Raw genomic sequence first — 18192 nt, 5'->3', positions numbered from 1 at the left:
TATGCTTGGAATTAGTGTTACTGAACCTACACTTCTAAACTTAATTCCCGCGTTAATTGATCTTCTCATTTTATCCTCTTGATTTTATCGGTTTCTTGTTAAATTAAAAAATTGATTTCATGTATCAGAGGGTTTGTTTTGTTACTGAATAAAAGCGTGATCTATATCAACCTAGTCTAATCCGCTGGTCTTACAGCAGCTGACTAAATCTAAGATATCAAATGTTAATTCGTTAGACAAGCTGGAAGTGCAGACAGATGCCGCCCATTTAATATAAATCCAAACATTGAAATAATTTCACCATTGTCAGTGGTGCAAAAGCAAGAATTTGTCTATAGACATGTCTCGTAGGCAACTTGAGACGTCTCGGATATCAGAGCTGGATATATGCTTAAGGACAAGCTAGCCTATATCTCGGATACAAATGTCACATTCTACATCTCTAGTGAGCATGAAAAAGTATCTAGAATGAAATTTCATATTCTATTATATTTGTAGCTCTTGTGAGCTTTATTAAATTTTCATCAGAAAGAAAAAAGACAGCACTAATCAACTTTTCGTTTATTTAAAGAAAAATTTGACCATCAATTTTCAGGATATGTGTATCAAGCAGCATATCGCAAAACTGTCACTCAAATATATAACAGCATAATCAACATCGACCAATGATGGCAGACAATATTTAGACACTGTCCACAACAGGAGGTTCGTAGTTGCCTGGTCTGTCAATTCTCTCGCCACCCTCAGTTGTCGTACCCTTGCCCGTGCCTTCTCCGTGCAGTTCAAGTAACTTGCCCACTGTCAGATAGATAGTTAACTTATTAATTTTGTTTATATTTACTCTACTTTATGTATATTTTTAGACTTTTAGTGTTAGAAATGAGATGAATTATACTCAAAACTAAAAAGTAATGTGGCTTGAATTCAAACGAGATACTGACGATCAAACTTTGGCTTCTTGAGGATTTTAACTTTCCTGACGTAGACATCGTGGAGTGGGTAGATACCCTGGCAGTATTTCTCAATGTCCTTTCCAATGCTGTCTGGGATCCTGTTCAGTGTGCATGTGTGTATGTGTGCGCGTGTATCCAATTGTGTGCATTAAAAAAACTAATGAAATGACTACAAATCATCAGTTTGGTAAACTTTTGATAACTAAAAAGTTTAATTATGACTGAGGTGAGATTTAATGGTTAATGAATATAAATCATACAAAGCTTAATCATAAAACAAAATGAACAAACAACTCACAATTTGTTAACAACATCCTTCAAGTCACTGGCGACCACTTCTCTCAACATCACCTCAACCATCTTCTTCCTAATTGCCCTAACTTGGGTGCTCTGTGCATACGAGGTCTTCTTCAGCTGGTTCTGTCTCTTTGTGGTGAATCCGATGCAGAAGAGTCTCAGGAGATAGCCATCAGTTGTCTTCACATCAACATGTGCTTCGATCAGGGTCTGTTGTTAAGATTGTTAATTAATGTTACATCTAAGATATAAATTTTTAGATTAAATTTTCTTGAAGCAAAAAACAACTAAAAGTTTATCTTTGTGTTAAATTTTACCCTTTAAAACATTTTGATAATTAATTGGCTTAAATATAAACTTTCAAAAAGAGTTTTCAACAATTGCAAACTATTAAATACAAAATAAAAAAATTTGAACTGACCTGCCACTTTTTGACCATGGACCTCAGCTTGTCAGTGGTCATGTCCATGCCATGGAAGTTGGTGAGAACGTGACGACCTTGAACTTCCTCGGACATCAATTTGAACTTACGGAAGGTAATCTCGTCGTTCTGCAAATCAGCCAACGAGACTTCAAAAACACGTCCCTTCAAGCCATCAGAAGCAATTTCTAGATAAGGGTGTATTCATCAAAAAACCTCTACAAGATGATCAATTAAGGATTAATAACTGCAAAATAAGAAAAACAGACAGATGGTAACATTTTTTAAATTAATCACTTGCACTATTTTATTCTCCATTTTTATTCTTTGTAGATCGTAAAAATTAAAATTTCTCGAATACTTACTGGTTCCGACGGTTCTAGAAACAATGGTCTTGCCGATGTTTCTGTTATTGAACATGGATGGGGCCTTCACATCGTACCAATCCTTCTTTGAGAATGGATCGACGCTGGATAAATTTGAAAACAAAAATTAGTTTCTGCAGTTCTAAGGTATGCGATTACAAATCGAAACATGCTTTTTTGAATGTGAATTTTCAATAGAATATTGATCAATAGAAACGTGCACGACAAATTTGTTGTAGGTGATTTTTAAATCTATCCACATCCAGCTAATCGTTAATCAATAAAATAAAAAAAATATCTCTAAAAAACAAAAATTGATTAAATTTGTTGAAAAAATAAATTTCGTTATCTGACATCTTCTTTTTGCCTCCTTTTTTTCCTCCTTTTGACAGGCGCTTATTCTTGCCTACAGCCATCTTGATTGAATATCTAAAAAAGGAAGTTTGTGTTTACTCGGTGCTGGAAGGAAACTTAAGTTAACAATAAATGTTATAGCGCTTCATTTCATATTAATTGCAAAAACAATATATATTCGTAATGGGTTCAAACTGACGAGTGTGTGTGTGTGTGTGTGTGTGTGTGTGTGTGTGTGTGTGTGTGTGTGTGTGTGTTTGATTATTTATGCATATTTGTGTGTGTGTGTGTGTTTGATTATTTATGCATATTTGTGTGTGTGTCTTTTATTTCATTCATACAAATTTCACTATTTTGTCGTGAAATTTAGCATCTATTGGCAGAAACATGCGACTGAGTGGGACAGGCAGCAGACTATCCATTCCATGATATAAAAACTATTCTGAATGGAATGGATAGGACAAAGCAGAATAAAAGCATTTAGCGCAGGACAGAGCAGAATAAAAGAACTTTGCACACACCGAGAATTGTTAAACCTCAAAATATTCCTATAATTTTAATAAATTGGATAATAATTACAAAATTACTGTTAGAAATGTTGAAAAGCTCAATCGTAAACTTTGAAGAGCTGAAAATTCGGTAGGTTTTATCAAATATTTAATCAGAATGAATATACTCTTCACTGTACAATTGTACATACATTATTTCTACATATACTCTTCACTGTACAATTGTACATACATTATTTCTACATGTACCATCCATATAGATATATAGGGTTATAATAACGGTTAATAATAATAATATAAACATTTACATAGAGCCAATTATAGTGAATTTGTTTCAGAAAGGTTGCGGTTTAGTTTTAAAATGATAATTTCTATTCTCTCTCGTAAGAGCTCATTGACAAGAGATAACACAGTAATTGTACAATACACCTACACAGTGTGTCTGTGTTTGTGTGTGTGTGCGTGTGTAGGTGTGTAAGTGTGTGTGCGTGTGTGTGTGCGCGATTATACTTTAAGCTTATTTAATGTCAAGTATCTACTGCTATCTATCAACATATAGGTGCGTTCAAAAGTTTTTTGATAAGAACTTCGATAAGATAAGAAAAGAACTTTGGAACGCAGAGTATGAACATTCCCAGGCCAAATTCGCCAACGTCATTTATTAATTAAGGCGTTATAAAAACTCGTCATATTTTTACCTGGTATGGTGATTAATTATAAATTATTTGGAAGATAATACAGAAGATGGCATATTTTATTTTTCCTGGCAAAACTGATGTACATTGTATTCGTAGCATACAGGAATGCTACTAAATTTTTAGATTTTCGTTCTTTATGTCATTAAGCTCCAAGCATGTACCACCACAAAAGTGTATGAATTTTATAAAAAGTTTACAGCGAAATGAATAAAATCGAATTAAACAATCACACTCGCTACAATTATTTAGCCTTCCTGGAAAACTTTACTGGCCATCCATCAAAAAATCATTAACTCAACTGTGAGTTAATGAAATGCTCCCATTGGGTTGTATTCACGTTTTGAAATAGCTTAGTGAAAACCAGAGCGATAACGCTCGATAAAGTGATAATGCTTTAGTTGTGTTTTTATCAATTCTTCGATGAACGAATATGCTATTCACTCACATGACTTATGACATTTCATTTGGTCTGTTAATGCGTTTGATACCGAATTAGGCATGACAGGTGCGATGTTCTGCAACAAAGAATGGCACGAGTATGCATGGGTGTATATAATTATACACCTTGCAGGTCTCAGTTTTAGAGGAAATTTTCGTTTATTTTTTAAATATTTTTTACTTTAAGTTATTGGAAAATGTAGGCTGCTGATGCTTCTGTAAAAGTGTGATTGACTGGATGTCCAGAGAAAACCAACCGGTTCTGAAGAAATGAATCAACTCGATTTTGAGATAATGGAGATAATCTATATTTCTTTCTTATATGAATAGAACCTGCATCAACTTTTTAAATACACTTTCGCACATAGACACACACACACACACTTCCACTCACATACACACTCACACACACACTTTCAATCACACGCACAATGTAGATAAATATACAACATAATTATAAATATATTTCAGGCATTAGATCAGTCAGTGGGTATGATTTTTATGTTGTGTTGCCCTTAACGACCATTTAAAATTTCCTTGCTTATTCACACACACACTCTCTCTTTCTCTCTCTTTCTCTCTCTCTCTCTTTTTCTCTCTCTCTCTCTTTCTCTCTCTCTCTCTTTCTTTCTCTCTCTCTCTATCACGTGGTTGTTGTGTCGGTGTATATATATAGCTCGGCAGTGTATTTGAGGCCTTATGTAGACATTAAGTATCAGTGAGACTGAATTGAAATAACATTGTCAAGTCGCCATGGATCACAACGGTAATCGAGGTACTTCATTTTTTTTTCATTTTACTGACAAGAATTATTTTTAAAACTAATTGTTTTGAAATTTTCATTGCGAAAATGTTATTAAAAGTTATTAAAAAAAGCAATTATCTTCGACATTACACACATACTTACAAACAAACACACACAAAAACAAGCAAACACACACAAACAAACAAACAAACACACACACACAAACAAACAAGTAAACACACGCGCGCACCAAGAAGCGCTCACACACAAACACAGAGTTTTTCCTAACACTCCTAAGTTCGCGACTCAAGCCAGCCTTCCCAGGTTCAACTTCGCGATCAGTCGGACGAAGATTCGGACAATGACGGTTCGAGTGTATGTAGCAGGTGTTGTTCATTTCTGCTATTCGTGATGTCAATACTGCTTGTCATTATCTTGTTCCCATTCTCCATGCTATTTACCGTCAAGGTGTTATCTTATTGTCTCCCATTTTTCAAAAAAATTAGTTTTAATCATTTTAGCCATTTATTCCATCGGTTTGGATAACATCATGAATCATAGTTGATAAGTAGATCAGTAGTTTTACATTGATGTGTTTGGTTACGGTAGTTTATTTTGAGCAATTTTCCCTCCAACTGTCATTGTTTAGATAATCTACTACCCGCAATGAAAAAAAAAATTAAAATCATAATTGATGCCAATTGTAGGGTAACCTGACTAATTACAAATATTGCTTGAAGCTGATTTAATAATTATCTGATGAAACTACGCTATGAGCCGACATGTTTTGTTCAATTTGATTGGATTTAATGGACAGAATGATTTGATTTGGTTTGATTTGATATGATTTGATATGATTTGGTTGGATTTGATTTGATATGATTTGATTTGGTTTGTTTTGATATGATTTGATTTGGTTTGATTTGATATAATTTGATTTGATTTGGTTTGATTTGATATGATTTGATTTGATTTGATATGATTTGATTTGATAGGTGGTTCAGCAATACGAGAGAGCTGTCATATTCAGATTGGGGAAATTGCTATCTGGCGGAGCCAAAGGCCCAGGTAGGGCAGAATTTTTATTTTTGCTAAATACTAATAGTGGTGTTAGGTTTGTTACAGCGACTGGGTACGAATGCAAGGATTCCCGTCAATAACATGTAATGTGCATGGATTCATCGGATATGCATGGATTCACTCGGTGAATGCATGATTCACTCGGATTCACACGTTTTGTGCTACGCGTTTGTGTGTTGTTTGAGTTCTCTAAGAATTAATAAAGATATGATAAAAATAATAATCTTTTTTATCTTTCTCTATCTTTTTAAAGTAATTTAATAAGACGTTATAATACTGGCGCTAAAGTGTCCATCTGTATATATGTATATAATAGTATCATTTTGTTTTTCCCAATAATTAGTAAATAATTTCCCAAAGAATTAATAAAGATATGATAAAAATAATAATCTTTTTTATCTTTCTCTATCTTTTTAAAGTAATTTTATAAGACGTTATAATACTGGCGTTAAAGTGTCCATCTGTATATATGTATATAATAGTATCATTTTGTTTTTCCCAATAATTTTCTTTCAAAATTAACCAAATTGACCAAAACCAATTTCTTAAAGTTCCATCCATAAACAATGAAACTGATTAAGTTTATTGCGATGTGAGTTTTGGAAATTTTGGTCTCACAATTTAGGAAATCTTTGTTTCAAATTGTTAGGATTATTTTTCATCCTTCCCGGTGTTGACGAATACACAAAAGTTGATTTGAGGACCGTCTCGTACAATATTCCGCCACAAGAGGTTTGTTCAGTCATTTGTTTGTCAGTTTTTGTAAAGTTTGTTTGTAATTTTTGTAAAGTTTTTTAGTATTTTTTCGAAATTTTTTAGAGACAATAGAACTTCTGATCATTATGCTGAAACAGCCGTTAATAACTAAAAAGTATTAAAACACTTGTCTCGCTTAGCATAGTAGACAACACCTCTTCAGGCAACCTTGTGATATTATTTCTCGTAGAATTGTTGTCGCAAAATGAATTTCGTTCCGTTTCGTCTTATTTCGAATTTTTTATTTCTATAACGGTACTGATAAAAGGATAGGATATGTTTGTGTTCGACAGCTTGAAATAGTATTTAATTTATATTTTACGAAGGTTCTGACTAGAGATTCAGTGACAATTGCAGTGGACGCCGTCGTTTTCTACCGGGTTAACAACGCGACAGATTCGGTATAGGGTTCAAACAATTTTCGAGAAATTTTTAGCCGAAACTTTTCATAAATTAACGTTTAATTATAAAGCAGCTTTTTTTATTTCAAAATTTTGAAAAACAATCCACAAACCTACGTACGAAGAACAAAACAGAGTTAACTAAATAAAAAACATTAAAGGTGAACAATGTCACAGACGTCAAATCATCAACCCAACTTTTGGCTCAAACGACCCTTCGCAACATACTTGGGACCAAGAGCCTATCTCAAATTTTAACCGAACGAGACTCAATTTCTCACGCTATTCAGGTGAGTCCCGACACATAACACTATATTTGTGAACGTTATAACTATATCAATTTCAGACTTTCTATAGCATTATCAATTTTAGACAAGGAAGGAATGGCGATCTAAGCGTTATCTTTGCTTGATATTATATATTTTCAGACTCTATCGTTCATTCAGGCAGTTGAGGCCCTGAAAGTAGAAAATAAGGCTAGACAATTTTGAGTTGTACGCGCTGCGTTTTTACGTGTGTAACGTGTCATGCCATGTTCATTCTAAATGTGAAATTCAAGAAGTTTTCAAGAAGAAGATTGATTAGAAAGTTGATTTGATTCATCTGTTGCAATTTGTGGTTAAAATCCTAATTTGTAAATTGTAGTAATTGGGATATATGAGAATAGAACTTATTTGTGAAATGTGAATAACTTGCAGGAGCATTTAGAAGAGGCCTCCAGGAGGTGGGGTGTTATGGTTGAAAGAGTGGAAATGTTCGTTGAACTATATTTCAAAATCTTTTAATTTTCATTTTAAATTCTGATATTCAAAATCAAATTCGATTAAATAAACTTTAAAACTTATAATTTATCTAAAATTCCAATTTTACAAAAACCATTCTTTAGCCTGAAATCCTCTACGACATAATTGCTTAACGGCTAGAGCTCCTTGCTCCGAATTGTTGTTGCCTGGTTCGATCGTAAAATGATACCCTGTATCATACGCTAAACTATATGATGATGTATCTATTTCACACATATGCATTCGTTTAACATTGACGAAATGTTCATTTAATGTTCAAAGAAATTAAAATTTTTAAAATTATTACAGAAAAGACGTGTCGCTTCCACAATCCATGCAGCGCTCAATGGCAGCAGAAGCTGAAGCCACAAGGAATGCGAAAGCTAAGGTAGGATGATTTGACAATTATGACATAAGATAATTTTTTATACATAAGCTGAAGCCACAAGGAATGCGAAAGCTAAGGTAGGATGATTTGACAATTATGACATAAGATAATTTTTTTAAATTAATTAATTAATTTTAAAAACAAATTAAAATTTAAACAATTTAATTCATAATTTCAATTGTTTTTATCGTTTTGTAGCAAATGTGTATCATCATTCAAAGTTAACTTTATGTTGGCTATCACGAAATAATGTTGATAAATTGACAACGAACCATAGGTGAAGAAATAGATAAATTTGTCTGTTTCAGACAAATAAAATAAAAAAAAATAGAAAAAAAAATTGTTTAGTTATTTAGTTAATTCCGATTATATTTTTAAAAATCTCTGAAGATAATAGCTGCAGAAGGCGAGGAGCAGGCGTCACTTTCCCTAAAAAATGCCGCGGACATTTTGAGTAAATCTCCAGCTGCCCTGCAAATAAGGTGGAATTATTCAGTAATTATATTTTAAATTAAATATTTATATGAATATTTATTATTAAATTAAATACGGTTTAGTGTTATAATTTTCTTTGATTGTGAAAGAGTTTCATATGAGGAAAGATTGATGAGATGTGGACTGACAACTTTAGACAAACCTAGGACTAGAGGAGATCTGATTCAGGCGTACAAAATCATAACGAATAAAGATTAGATAGATTCATCCCTAATCTTCCAACTTACAGAAAGTAGTAACACAAGAGGGTACCAGTACAAGCTTCTCAAAGAAAGGATAGGTGCAATAAAAAAAAGATATTTCAGCTCAAGAGTAATTAAACATTGGAATAAACTGGACAAAAAAAACTGTAACAGCATCTACAGTCAAAGTACTCGAAAGATTGGGATTTTAAATCCATATTATTAGTCAAAATCGATCCGGTGGTTCTCACACAGAGATATCTACTGAACCACTATAATCCTTGTTATGCTATGATATGTTTTTAATTTTATTCATTTATTATTAGATAGGTAAGATACAAATCCTGCTTGCCTATAAAAAAAGTTATCACTTTAGTAAAATCTGTCCCGTTGAAATTATTACTATGTAGGATGGTATTTTATACAATCCCTTGCCCTATCGTATTCTTTCCATTAACTTTACCGGAAGCAGATGCAACAATGACGTCACCAAAACTGGTTTTAAGAGGGGACTGGCAGGGGTATTCCCCGGAGCCTTTACAACAAAGTTTAAAAATGTCGATAATGTCAGCAAATGTTAGGTTTTTCCTCTAAGCATATTATTCCCACTTTCACCGAAAATTCACGTGAAAAATGCCGGTTATAATAGAAAATCTTTTGGAAAAAGTAGAATAAGCATAGGCAAAAAATGGTTTTGAACTTTTTGAAAAATCATTTTGATTTTAAAAATAAATAATTAGAGGCCTACTTTGTCGTTATTTCAGGGCATCCAAACCTCTAAATCCGGCCCTAGACACTCCAAATCATTGAATTATATAATTCCATGCTCTGAATGCATTAAAATTGGTGCAGGGAACTTCAATATCGCCATATATACAACATATGAAGTACAATAATTACGCGTTTAACATATGTTTACAAAGCTCAACATTCAGGGCAATTATTCACTATAATTCAATTCATACTTGTCAGGTAAAGTAGTATAGTTCAATTCCTAAGGGTAACTCAACGGATATTGAAATTTATTAATGGCTCTATTAGATATTACGATCACTACGATGTTTCATCCATTATTTTAAATAATAAATTAGGTATACAAAAGGTTAAAGTACATGAGCTACATGACATCTTTCGTACAGTGATTCATATCATTGCGTGCTAAAATATCGAATGTATTGATTAATAACCGTCATTTGCATATATATTTGCTCGTGCATGTATGTGCTGTGTATGTCCGTGTGTACGTGCATGTACCTAACCTAAAAATGGCAAATTTCACCACCAATTTGTGTTAGTGTGAAATTATCTTCCGAACAAATGAATTAACCTCTCACAGGTATCTTCAGTCGCTGTGCTCAGTAGCCGAAGAGAAGAATTCCACCATAATCTTTCCTCTGCCGATGGAGTTTATGTCAGCTTTTACTCATATGAAACATCAACAATGATCTATTTAGTTGTCTTTTTATTTTTGTTTGGATATTTCTAATTATTGTCGTGATATTTTAAATGTTTAGACTATTTGACAAATGCATTCATATCGCGAGGTCTTTTAATTTTATTAATATTAACTTTAAATGACGAAAGATTGCTCATTGAATTTGTTATAGCAAATATTTAATTATTATAAATAGACAACACAAGTATATATATATATATATATATATATATATATATATACATTTATGTGTATATGACAAATATTTTAAGTGTTTACGTATTGGACGAGTAATTTCAATAATTTGTTGTCACAAAGTTATGTTCATTGACTGATATACTAAAAACCAGTGAACTACCACTGACAAATTGTTGTACGTTTTTGATAATTTAACTCTGAATTTGACAAAAATAAAAATTTTAGGAGGGGTAGGGGTAGTCCCTAGACAAGCCCATGCTGGCTACTCATCTGATGTACTGCTATCACGAGATGATGTAATGCGATGTAATTGAATAAATACACGCATCCACACAAACAAACACACATACACATATATTATACATTAAAGGATAACGAATTTTGAAGAAAAGAACCTTGTAAAACTCCCTTTAAAATATTTAGTTTGATTTGGCTAAAAATTTCATCATTTTTATTATTGTTATTATTATTTCATCATGTTAACGTTGTCTTCACTCCCATTGGTCAGAATTTTAATGATTACAGGTATTTTTGTCGGTTCTAAAAATAGTCAACCAATTAGCGCTCACCACGTCCCAGCTGTTCATCCTCAATAAATTGATTGAGCTCAGCTGAGTTAGTCATTTTTATCGTCAAAGTTGTCGTTTTAATGGAGTGGCATTCGAGAATTTTCTAATTTCTCATATTTGATTGAGCTCTGGATTCATTCTGAATACAATTTCACCAGTTTTCACAAATATTAAATCATCTTTTTGATCATTAAATGCTCCGCCTGGCTTGATAAACAAAAGATTTTGCGATCTTTTAAAAATTTAAACTCGTATTTCATCATTTCTATTCTTTAGTATAGGATTCCGAAACATATGTTCGGCAAATAGCCAAGATGTCGGTACAGAAAACGATACAGCTGGTAGCTCGTCTGCCACCAAGCAACAACGTCATCAACATCGGCGGTGTGGACGCCATGACGAATCGGCAATACGTCATATCCCGGGTGGTCAGACCCTCCTTCGTTGTGGAGAACAGCATGGCCGCCCTACACCAGCAACAACTTCAAACTCATCATAAATCAGTTCTTCTCGACTCTGACGAGTCGTCGGACTATGAGTCCGTGTCGTCCGGTGGGGATGGAGTCAGGAAGAGGAAGAGGCTGACGAACTTGTCTCACGAGGAAAAAATTATGAGAAGGTTAGAAAGGTACTTAGTTCAGAGATTTAAAAATAGAATCAATTTTTTTCTGAATTGTTTTTATTTTATGACTTTGATTTACTAGGTTGTAGTTACTACATCATTTATAATTAACCATTGTATAATTAATTAAATAATAATATAATATTAAATATAGTATAATTTATTTATAATGTAACCTCATTTTTCATAGTTCACACGTCCCTACATACATACATACCCACAAAAACACAAACAAACAAACAAACACTCCCACCCATACTACAGAAAGCTGAAGAACCGAGTGGCAGCCCAAACAGCAAGAGACAGAAAGAAGCAGAGAATGACAGAGCTGGAGATTGCCATTGTGGCTCTTCAGGAGCAGAACAAACAGCTAGAAACTGAGAATTCAGCTCTCAAAAATTGCACTGAAGCTCTACTAAAAGAGAACAAGCAGCTCAAATTACAGCTGACTAAGAGAAATAGTAACAAAGACAAAGTTGGTGACATCACTGACGTCATAAATAACAACGCTTCCACTGATAACGTGGTTTGCAAGAGCGAAAATGTCGACGACTCAAATTCAAACGCCAAACACCATCACGTCATTCATGTAACCAAAAAACAGTTGCGCCCGTCAAACTCAATAGTTTCCACAAAAAATGTCAAAAAGTCTGCTACTACGAATGATAGTTATAACAATGACGATGATGGTACAAATGCCAGTACTACGAATGATTATACTACTACTATAAACACCACAAATGAAATTGAAATCAGCACATTACCAGAGTTACCTTCCAGTACAGACGACATCAAACTTGAGTACCTGATTGACGGAGTCAAAATGTACACCACGGCTTCAGAAGTCTCGCATGAAAATGACCTCATGTCGCAGTTGCCTTCTACTCCATCCAACGTTGGTGAAATCCAAGTGGCAGATGATGTTTCCCTCGATGAGGACGTTGATGTTGTCAGTGGTGGTGGTGAATGCCTCATCAGGGATGGAACGTTTGTGGTCAGCAGCAGCAGCAACAACAAGACTGATAGTCAGATCGTTAATGATGCAAGCGTCATTGGCACGAGTAACAAAAACGGAAAAATTGTAGTCATTTGTTGCACAAACAATAGCAGCAGCCATAACAACAACATTAACGATTCTCAGAACAACACATTATTCACATTAAACAACAATAGCAACATAACTTTGCTGCCGAAACTACCTCCAAAACAACTACAAATCATATCATCATCCTAAGCAACAACAACAACAACTCAGAAAAACTTACAATTCATGCCTAAGAACCGAGTAAATGTAAGGACAACAGAATCTTTATAACCATTAAAAAAAAGGGCCTGATTAACTGCCCCATGCACCGCAACGCACACCCACGGGTCTGCAGCCCCGTGTTGAACACCCCCGCAGGGGGAGTTGGTGTGTTGGTGCATGCTCACTTCAATCCTCCTCTCAACCATCTTCACCTTCAACAATCTCAGGTTGGTTATTTTTTCTGCTTCTCGCTGTGTATCTTTCTATATTTATTGCTTGTTGGTGGACGTGTTTGCTAACACGTCGGTGTGGTGTCTTTACTTGTTTTAAAATCTTCTCGTGAATAATTCTGATTATTTTTAAAAAGAATAGACTGTAATTTTACTTCTATTTATTTCATTCCTAGGTGGTTCTCAACATCGAGAGCCAACCAAAACAACAACAGCAGCAACAACAGCAGGGCAAAAAGAGAATGTTCATCATCACCAACAACAGCACCGTCACGACCACAAACAACAACAACAAGGTCGCGAAAGATCGCAGATCGCATGTCGCATCTGCAACAGCGCCGGCAGAAGCAACAGCAGCTGACACAGTGTCAAGAGAGGAGGCAGAAGCATTTGAAAATTCGCACCTCTCTACTGAAAAAGTGGTGGGGCCGTCGGTCGAAGAGCTGGAATCAATTAGGGAATTCATGACATTCGACGACGACAACCGGATGATGTACGATGGTGAAGGGACTTCCATAAGCTCACACAACAACACCAATGACATTAATAAATACAACACCAATGACACCAACAACAACTGCAATGATGATATTGAGAGTATACTGCTAGCTAGCTCCGACGTAGAGATGGTAAAACTGAGAGATGACATTTTACACCAAAACAGCAATGATATCGCTAATGAGGGTTTAAACTTTAAGGTTAAGAAAGAGGAGGCACTAGATTTTGAGGCTTGTTTCGATGAGTTTGAAGATTTTCTAAGTAACATTGATGTCGGCGGTGACAGTAACTCTAAAATGATATTCGATGACATTAATAAAGATGACAGCATTAATCCCAATCTTAACTCTAAATCTGTCTTCCATCTCTACCCACATCTGTCATCTTCAGCGACAGTCGACTCTGCCTCTATCCAAGACAACAACTTTACCACCGCTTCAACTTCTACTGCTTCTTCTACTGCTACTACTACTACTACTACTCATCATCATCATCATCAGCCACTCTCCCCTGACGACATAATGGACGATGTCAATTTTGACGCAGACTTATTCCTACAATACGAACCAATTAATAATAATAATAATAATAACAATAACAATAATTATAATAATATCAATAAAAATAATAATATCAATAAAAATAATAACATCTTTGACGGCTTCTCTTCCTCCATGGATTCTACATCATCATTACTATCACCTCCATCATCGTCATCACCATCCCTATCACCGCTGTATCATGATAACAATACGTCTTGGGCTAATGATACTCTATGTGATGATATATTTGGATATGATATACCTGTTTGGATATAAAATTTGTTTGTTTCTGGGTTTTATACATATATTTATATGTATATATATATATACAATGTGTATATATATTGTGTGTGATACATTCACATATGTATTGTATATATATGTATATCTATTCAGCGTTTTCTGGTGATATATATATTTATTTTTTTTTCAGTTAATTTGTTTTTGAGATATTTTTCGTTTTATTGTTTTTGTTCTTCTCTTCTCCGATTAACTAAACACGTTCATAGGTCAAAGGTTATGGTTCATTTTATGTGACTACATAGTAGACGTCCATAGTGTGTGCGTTTGTGTGCGTGCTTGTACGTGTTTGTGTGTACGTGTGTGTGGTGTTTGTGTAGACGTACAATCTTTTTCATTTTAGGTGAAATTTTTGAATTGGACGTTGAATCCTGTAATGTAATTTGTTTCTGGTTCATCATTACTAGTAACTAATGGTTTAAGTCAGCCAGAATTTGTATCATAATATGATTAATTATTTATTTTTGTCGTAATATGATTAATTATTTATTATTGTCATAATATGATTAATTATTTATTATTGTCATAATATAATTAAATAATTAAATGACTGTTTTAGTGGCATTCCTAGTTGAACGTTAATTGATATCGTTAATTGATGTTCAGTTTTTTTCTGAAGTGTTCTGAAATCTTTTGTCAATTATATCGTTGTAACATTATTGTAATATATGTGTTATTGATATGTGTGTATGTATAATTATATGTGTGTGTGTGTGTGTGAACATATATATGTATTGGTTACATTTGTGTATGTATAATTGCATGTGTGTGTGTGTGCTTGTCTGTGTGCGTGTGTGTATGTGTACATATATTTATTGGTTTGTTTCACGTTGTCTCGATATTTATTTCAGTTGATCATGAAGCTTATTTTTAAACTTACTCAGCATTCTAAAATAAAAATTTTGTAGAAAAATAAAATGAATGGCGCCAATAACACAATTGAACGTATCTGATTATAAAACTCGTAAAATTCTTATTGCATATTATTCAAACATACATAAGCATACGCTCACGCACACACAGATATATATCATTATATCCACACATATGTGTATCACTGTATCCAAACACATAAATGTATCGTTATACCCACACATATGTATCATTATATTTGATATTACTCATTGTTATCATCGTCATTATCACTCTCCTATCATTAATTGATATAGCCTATATTGTCACAAGTCTTTGTATGTAGATACCATAAACACCTTAGATAAGATTTAAGATATCTATGGCAGATACATACGTTTGATATATATCCTTTCACACATTAATCCCATCACACGATTCATCTATCCAATCCTTTCCTATAATTGTACATAGTTCGTATTGTATGGAATAAAGTCTGTTCAAAAGTGAGCTTCAGAGTTCTTTAATTTTGGAAAAAGAAAGAATTATTTTCAATGATAGACAATAATTTTATATTGAGAAACTGCGTTAATTACACACAAATCATACATATGTCCTTGATTAATCACGAATTAAAACGATCAATTAATTAATAATTTAATTGTGGCTAATTGAAACAATCAATAAATGTTGCTGTAACTTGAACTGATGATGTCTAAAAGTTTTGAAAAATTACAAGAAATGGATCTTAGTTAGCCATTTCATATTCGCTATTTTGGCTGTATTTCATACAGCCAAATTAGCGAATATGAAATGTCCAAATGGTTAAGAATGATGAATGATATTGTTTGTCAATCATCCAATCTGTCGAGTTTTTCTGGTAAAATTTAGACCAAAACACACACACACAAACACACACTTGTAATCATTCAGTTGAAAAATGAGTCATCATTAACCAATTAAAAATCTGAAAAATGTATCAATCAATTAGTCAATTAATCAATCAACCATTCAATCAATCAATCAATCAACAAGAGACTAAGCTAAACAAAAAATGTCAATCCTGACGAAATAACATATTTCTAAAATCGTTATTAGACATATTACCAGCACCACCACCACTACTACTACCACTACTACTACTACCAGTATTTACACCATTACTGTTTAGGTCACCAGTGTTATTTTTAGAATTTGCGGAATTTCCACTGGGGTTATTTATGGATTCCTTCCTCAAGTTTCTTGGCAACAGCTGCAACTGAGTTCTGGCAGTACCCCCACGACTAATTTTGGTAAAACAAATTAATTAATATGACGGTTATAATTAATAATAATAATTATTATTGTTATTATTATGAAGAATTAATATTACTAATGAGAAGAAAATCTAAAATGAAAACGATAACATAGACGATAGAAAACATTGAAAGAGAAAACAACATCAACAAAACAACAAAAATCAACATCAGCAATATTAACAGCATCAACAAAACAACATCAACAAAACAACACCACCAACAGAAAAACAACATCAGCGAAACAACAACAACATCAACAACAAAAGACACGACAAATAAACATCCCCACCATAGAAAAAGCAAAGTAAACAACTACAATAAACAACTACAACAACAAAAACATAGAAAAAGTAGCAAAATCATCCCAACAACAAAACATGAAAAACGAAAAAAAACCTCGTCTCTTTCTTTCCCCCACCAAGTGCTGGAACGAATGACGACGACGATGATTGCTGTTCACCTACCGTCTTGTTCCCTCCTTCAAGTGCAAGTGGACTATTCCTCTGAGGAGGGTTACTAAATGAAACGGCTATCGCTCGCCCGTCTAAGTTGTATCCGTCTAGTTTCATTAGGGCCTTGGCAGCAAGATTCTGTCCAGTCAGATAGAAGGGGAGGAGTTTATGAATATTAATTACGTGGATATTGACAAGTTCGTATGAATATTAATTAGCTGTGATATGAATACCAATTAACCATTCTAAGCTTATTAACAAATAAGCTATTAAAGATGAATACAGATGTAAAAAATTAACAGACATAACAAGCCATTCCATTATTAAATTAACATAATAAATTAACCCCAAAAATTAGCATGTAAAATTAACATAATATAAATATTAATGAACCTCATCAGCATATTCAACGAATGCCAGGCCTTTGGAATTACCGTTATGGTATGTAACTAGTCTAACGTCTTTCAACTGGCCGATCTAGTGATGAGGGGTTAATTAAGATTAATTCATACGTTCGTTCAGTTACTAATTCATTCATTCACCAATTCATTCATTCACCAATTTGTTCATTCATTCATTCACCAATTCATTCACCCATTCATTCATTCACTTACGGGTTCAAAGAGTGCAACGAGTGTTTCCTTGGTTGTTTCAAACGATAGATTCTTAATGAACAGTTTGTTCTTCTCTAAACTTGTACTGAACTGTTGGATGAATGGATGAATAAATGAATGAATGAATAAATGGATGAATGAATGAAAAGATGACCTGACAAATCAATAAAATGGACGAATTAATGACCAACCAATATATAAGCCAACCAATCAAAAACACACTAAGCATGTCAGAGAGGAAACGAAACAACCAATCAACAACCAGCCAAGCAATCAACCAACCAATAATAATCACCCAAGCAATCAATCAACCAATAATAATCAGCCAAGCAACCAATCAACCAATTAGAAAACGGACCTTCAGTTTAGGTTCACTCGGTTTGGCACCGGTTTTTCTACATTTGGATACGTACATGGGTCTTCCATTGATTGGACTTCTATCTAATTTCAACGCTTCCCTGGCTAATGCCTG

The 18192-nt window shown here is 33.7% G+C and overlaps 4 protein-coding genes across 4 annotated transcripts in view; 2 read left to right on the top strand and 2 right to left on the bottom strand.

The window, feature by feature from the left end:
- Positions 1-544: 544 nt before the first annotated feature.
- Positions 545-4423, bottom strand: HELRODRAFT_185887 (hypothetical protein). Its single transcript, XM_009025876.1, has 7 exons — positions 4293-4423; positions 2391-2465; positions 2037-2140; positions 1672-1859; positions 1252-1460; positions 942-1051; positions 545-798 (listed from the first exon to the last, which is right to left on the bottom strand). Exons 2-7 carry the CDS (start codon positions 2450-2452, stop codon positions 683-685), a joined length of 789 nt encoding a protein of 262 aa, XP_009024124.1. The 5' UTR covers positions 2453-2465; positions 4293-4423; the 3' UTR covers positions 545-682.
- Positions 4424-4752: 329 nt separating this feature from the next.
- HELRODRAFT_185886 (hypothetical protein) lies at positions 4753-10667 on the top strand. Its single transcript, XM_009025875.1, has 10 exons — positions 4753-4810; positions 5079-5248; positions 5776-5848; positions 6510-6592; positions 6943-7017; positions 7179-7307; positions 7716-7771; positions 8109-8187; positions 8578-8669; positions 10201-10667. The coding sequence occupies exons 1-10, from the start codon at positions 4789-4791 to the stop codon at positions 10307-10309; spliced, it is 888 nt and encodes a 295-aa protein (XP_009024123.1). The 5' UTR covers positions 4753-4788; the 3' UTR covers positions 10310-10667.
- A 475-nt stretch (positions 10668-11142) lies between these two features.
- On the top strand, positions 11143-14144 carry HELRODRAFT_193172 (hypothetical protein). Its single transcript, XM_009025874.1, has 3 exons — positions 11143-11685; positions 11953-13065; positions 13446-14144. The coding sequence occupies exons 1-2, from the start codon at positions 11381-11383 to the stop codon at positions 12920-12922; spliced, it is 1275 nt and encodes a 424-aa protein (XP_009024122.1). The 5' UTR covers positions 11143-11380; the 3' UTR covers positions 12923-13065; positions 13446-14144.
- A 2426-nt stretch (positions 14145-16570) lies between these two features.
- HELRODRAFT_177713 (hypothetical protein) overlaps positions 16571-18192 on the bottom strand; it is a gene marked incomplete at both ends in the record, with an annotated part of 10228 nt that continues 8606 nt past the window's right edge. The window contains 4 exons of the mRNA XM_009025873.1: positions 16571-16639; positions 17119-17244; positions 17500-17583; positions 17721-17810. Coding sequence (XP_009024121.1) covers positions 16571-16639; positions 17119-17244; positions 17500-17583; positions 17721-17810 — 369 coding nt within the window. The remainder of the gene's footprint in view (positions 16640-17118; positions 17245-17499; positions 17584-17720; positions 17811-18192) is intronic.

The sequence above is a fragment of the Helobdella robusta genome, assembly GCF_000326865.2.
Source record: "Helobdella robusta unplaced genomic scaffold HELROscaffold_44, whole genome shotgun sequence".
NCBI lineage: Eukaryota > Metazoa > Annelida > Clitellata > Rhynchobdellida > Glossiphoniidae > Helobdella > Helobdella robusta.
Note: the sequence above shows the minus strand (reverse complement) of the source record. Positions and strands in the feature narration are given on the sequence as shown.